The 4,867-nt window shown below is 46.8% G+C and overlaps 1 protein-coding gene across 1 annotated transcript in view; it reads left to right on the top strand.

Moving 5' to 3' along the window:
• The first annotated feature begins 1,553 nt into the window (after positions 1-1,553).
• LOC104833980 (discoidin domain-containing receptor 2-like) overlaps positions 1,554-4,867 on the top strand; it is a 32,432-nt gene continuing 29,118 nt past the window's right edge. Inside the window, exon 1 of the mRNA XM_010571040.1 lies at positions 1,554-1,704. Coding sequence (XP_010569342.1) covers positions 1,641-1,704 — 64 coding nt within the window. The 5' untranslated portion in view covers positions 1,554-1,640. The remainder of the gene's footprint in view (positions 1,705-4,867) is intronic.

The following is a 4,867-nucleotide window of genomic DNA, read 5'->3' as shown; positions in this document are numbered from 1 at the left end:
TTTTGCACACTTTCCGCCTGAGATGCCACAAAATCACAGAACCTTGTCGACAGCCTCCTCCCAGCTGTGGCCAGGGTGCTCACCTGGAGCACAAGAGGTGGCTGAAGCAGGAGGGATCCTGGCAATTTTAAGGTCTTTTTTGGTTAGTTTGCATTGTCAGATGGCTGGGCACAGCACTGCTGGGCAGCATCCACTGATCATTAGTTTCCCCTCCTGCATGCATGTTTGGCTCTTTTCCCAAGAAGGCCCTTAGTTATTTTTCAGGCTCAGAGCCATCTTTTTGGACAGAATCCAGCAGGGACAATGGCCAGTAGCAAATCCTTAGGAAAGAGAATAAAAACAGGGCAAGCCTCAGTGATTCTAACCCTGATTTAGCTTCTGGGCGTCGAGCAATCTGCGGCTGGGGGATTTTCTGAGCCAAAGGTTTTACCTTTGGATTTAAGAAGCTGTGGTGTATCTTTCTGTTGTGAATATATCCAATTGTTTTGGTATCCATGGCAACTCATGGCTGCTACTTGTACAGTTTAATTATGTTCGGTGGAAAAAATAAAGCCTTTTGTTACAAATCTCTGAGCTAATGGCATATGATGCTCTTGCACGCATGTATGCACTGGCATAGTGATGGTCCCTTTTTTATCCTCTCTTCCTTTACTAAAATCCTAACATTCAGTTTTGCGTTTTTACTACCACTCTGAGGATTCTTGAGCAAACACCCTCTGGTCCTGGCAACTTTTCATTTATTGATTTGTTCTGTTTTCTTTTCGCCTGACATTTCAATATGAGACAGAGCCTCTAACCTGCCTTCTGTAAAGCTGTCTTCTAGTATGGGAACCTCCTGAGGCTTTTTGTAGGACACACAGAATTCACATAACTGCTGATATGACCTTGTGTTCCTTTAGGTGTTATCATGGCTTTCCACTGAAATTGCCAGCATTTAAGCCCTTTGCTATTTTTCTTGTTTCCAAACAGGAAATTAAGTGTGCTCGCATGTGTGAGTGCACATGCTCTTTTGGCAGCAATGTGGACATGTAGGGAGAGATTATTTTCGCCCTGTTTTAGACATTTATCTTAAGGTTCTGTGACAAGTTCCAGAGTGTCCACTGGGCCATTTGGAGTACACAGCTGGTGCAGATAGAAGTGTGCATTGGGTGGATAGGCACCACTTGGGGAGCCTGGTTGGACTATACAGGTTCATTGTAGATGCAGCTTCAGTACTTGTTAATATAGTAAGGAAGGTGAAGAATTGATGGGGGAGAGATTACTTTGCATTGGACTTCTTTAAGAGCAGTTAAGAGAGTATGTCCACACAGTAGTCATGGCAGCTGAGCTCCTAAAAGCTGAATTACATTAATAGCTTTAGCGATGGTATGGGTAGTCAGGCAATCATTAGTACTTCACTAAGCCTCTGATCAGGTGGTGGGTCAGAGTAGGGCTAAAGTCAAGATGCTCTTGAAGGCACAAAAGAATGCCCAACACATCACCAGGCAATGACAATATAGCAAGTCTGCAGCACAGAGAAGTCCTGTCTTTGGAGGACTCATCTTCTGTCTTTGCTTTGTCTTTCAGAAATGTAGATGGCAGCTGCTGTCTTTGAAGGACTCACACCCATCTGACCCTGCGCAGCACCTCCGATTGCTACCATGATCTTCTGCATGCTGCTGTTGGCCTTACTGCCTGAGCCATCTGGCACCGAAGTCAACCCTGGTAGGGAGCTGCCAGGCTGGGAGAGGACTCTGATCTCCCACTTTTCATATGGTTGTTCTCAGCCTTTCTTTGCCTCTCATGGTGAATGCATATGAATGTACGTAAATGCAATCACTAATGTAGTTCCTGAATGTCCTCCTCTGGACTGAGATGGCCAGTCTTCCATGACAGCTGTGCTGGAGTGGGACATCTGTCCTGACAGTGCCAGGAGGGCTCAGGCACATGGATATACTACTTTTTTTTGCCCACCCAGAGGGTCTGTGCTCTCAGCAGGCCTGTCCTGATTTCTGATTATCCCTTCATCACTTCAACTATGTGATCTGCAGAACAAACCTGGCTCTAGACTGGCTCAGAGATAATGTGCTCACTGTGGAAAGCAAATTACCAGTTAGTAAAGCATAAGGCACAGCTCTCCAGCCAGCAAGAGGGGTTCTGGAGGGAGAAGTGTGGAAAGAAAGGTAGAAAACCCTACCGGGTACAAAGCTAGGGTGGAGACAGGGATATGAGCCTGAGCCCCTATGGAGGGCATGGCCTCTTATCCTACAGCATTTGGCAAGTTATAATCATGATGGAGATGAGTAAGATAATGGTCTGCATATATTGCAAAAATCCCCTTAATTAGGTAGTTTGAGCTGGAGACGGTCTGTGAAGTAAATGAGTCTAATCCTTTTCCAGCTTGGCTGAAGGTATGGTGAGGCTGCAGTGCTACCCTGAGGGCCTTTGTTTGCTGTGTCTGGCTCTTTGTTTGGAGCCCTTTGACTGTGTCTGGCTCTGACCCTGCTTTAGCCTGTGGATCTTTGCAGAGGTTTAAGGTTGCGCAGCAACCAGCCAGAAGTGAAGTGAGGCCTGTGGGGGAGCTCAGCAGACACTCCTGTGCTCCCCTGTTCCCATGTCCAACTTTGAACTGGGGTGCCATCTGCTTCTAATGGTTAAAACCTAGTGGAGGAAGAGGGAAGATGGCAGCTAGAGGGTCAGTCACATGCAGATTCCTTTTGGTGGTGGTAAATACAGAAGTTAGCACACCTAAATATGCAGGAATAGCTCCCCCACCATCAGATCCTGGAAGGTGGGGTGGGCTCTGAGCACAGTGCTGTGGTCCCACCCTCCTGCAGTAATCTTTTCCACCAAGAAATAAGCATGTAGCTTTGCTCGCACTTCTCAGTACTGCCTGTGACTGGCTTAAGCAGCTTTGCCTTCTGAGCTCCCACAGCTGCTCAGCTGTCTCTCTGCCCCAAGGGGCCATTCCCTGTTGTTCCCAGCCAGACTCCAGCACACCCATAGCCCAGCTGATGCTCCTCAGCTGTGATGCCTACAGGCTCCATTGATTATGTTGACCTCCTGAGCTGCTCCAGGAGTGGTCTGAAGCATCTCCTGCATTGCCTTCTAAACTGAAGGGACTGCTTTGTGGATGATTTCAGACCTATGTAGGAAAGATCCTGTGGAGTCCTTTTGCCTAGTATCAGTTGTTTGACCTCACTAAGAGAGGTGAGCTAACACTTTGATCCTCAGTGTATCCTGTCTGCATGGCATGAGTGGTAGTAAAGTGTCAGTGATATCCGAGCAGGAGTCTGGTGGCACCTAAACAGAAGCCAAGGTTGGTTTTGCTCGAGAGGATGTGCATTTTGCTGAGATCCTCATGCTGCTTGTTTTGGCGAGAGCCACAGCCACCCGTAGAGTGTATCCCTTGATGCCAGGGACACTCTGGCTTCCATCTGCCAGCCCTGGATTTGTGAACAAATGAGTTTTGTTAAGGATTGCAGTAAGTCCCCGTCCCCCAGAGCCCTTCCCAACTAGCTAGCTCTCTGTCTGGCATTGCTGTAGGGTGTGCACTTGACCTTTAAATAAGGTGTGACCAGACAGGACTCCTATTGCAGAAGCACAAAAACACTTTCTGCTTTCAGATGATGACCCCACCCTTTTGGAAAATCTTCAGATATTTACCCATAGTTCAGCAACATACTAGCTTTCCAGCAATAGATCAGATTGTACTGGTCTGTGATGGGACAGGTAAGAGTGCAGACAGTCGAGGCTAGTTTGGTTTACTAAACTTACTGTTCAGTATCAGAGCAGGGTTAGAGTTCTCAGTTGGCTTTCAGCAGCCACAATCATCATGTCTGATCCCAGTCAGACACCAGCTACCTTCCAGTGAATTCTTCTGTAAACAGGCCTCTTAAAAAACCTCAGACATATGAATGAATGTTCTGGGTGAGACCAGGGGGCGATCCAGCTTGGTGTCCTGACTCCAGCAGGGTCCCAGCTCTGCTGGTTCTAGAATAATGCATAGATGGGCAAGCATGCAGCAGTGCTTTACTCCAGGTATGCTTTCGGCTCACTGCAGTCTGCTGCTTAGGAGCTTTCTGAGCTAGCACTTGTGTATTTGCTTGTGCTAGCTGTGAGTTTGTCTAGCTGATTTTTGAACCCATGTGAACCTTTGGCATTCGGAGGCCTTAATAGGTTAAGGATGCATATGTTGTTTTTGAACTCTACTACCTGATCTTTTGATGCCTCCTAGTTCTGGTATTTTGAGAGGCAGTGAGTAATTGTTCAGGATATAAATAATCTTTGTCATACTGCACTTCAGTAATCTCTTTTGTAATGGTGAGGCTGCTGATATTTTGTTTTGAATAATCTGTGTTGCCTTCTCTGCCTTTGATGGGAGAAGGAAGGAGTAAGAGCTTGCCCTGGTTTCAGCTGGAATAAAGTTAATTTTCTTCCTAGTAGCTGGTATAGTGCTGTGTTTTGGATTTAGGATGAGAAGAATGTTGATAACACACTGATGCTTTAGTTGTTGCTAAGCAGTGTTTATACTAAGTCAAGGACTTTTCAGCTGCTTATACTGACCTGCCAGTGGAGGCTGGGGGTGCACAAGAAGTTGGGAGAGGACACAGCCAGGACAGCTGACCCAAATGAGCCAAAGGGATATTCCATACCATATGACATCATGCCCAGTATATAAACTGGGAGGAGTTGGCTGGGGTACAGTGTGGCTTGGGGATTGGCTGGGCACCAGGTCAGCAGGTGGTGAGCAATTGTATTGTGCATCACTTGTTTTGTATATTTTTATTATTATTATTTTCCCTTCCTTTTCTGTCCTGTTAAACTGTCTTTATCTCAATCCATGCGTTCTACTCCCCCCCCCCCCCCCCCGGTCCTCTCCCCACCC

This window comes from Haliaeetus leucocephalus, unplaced genomic scaffold, assembly GCF_000737465.1.
Source record: "Haliaeetus leucocephalus isolate CR32 unplaced genomic scaffold, Haliaeetus_leucocephalus-4.0 Scaffold306, whole genome shotgun sequence".
NCBI lineage: Eukaryota > Metazoa > Chordata > Aves > Accipitriformes > Accipitridae > Haliaeetus > Haliaeetus leucocephalus.
The sequence above is the reverse complement of the archived record's forward strand: the minus strand, read 5'-3'. Positions and strand labels throughout refer to the sequence as shown.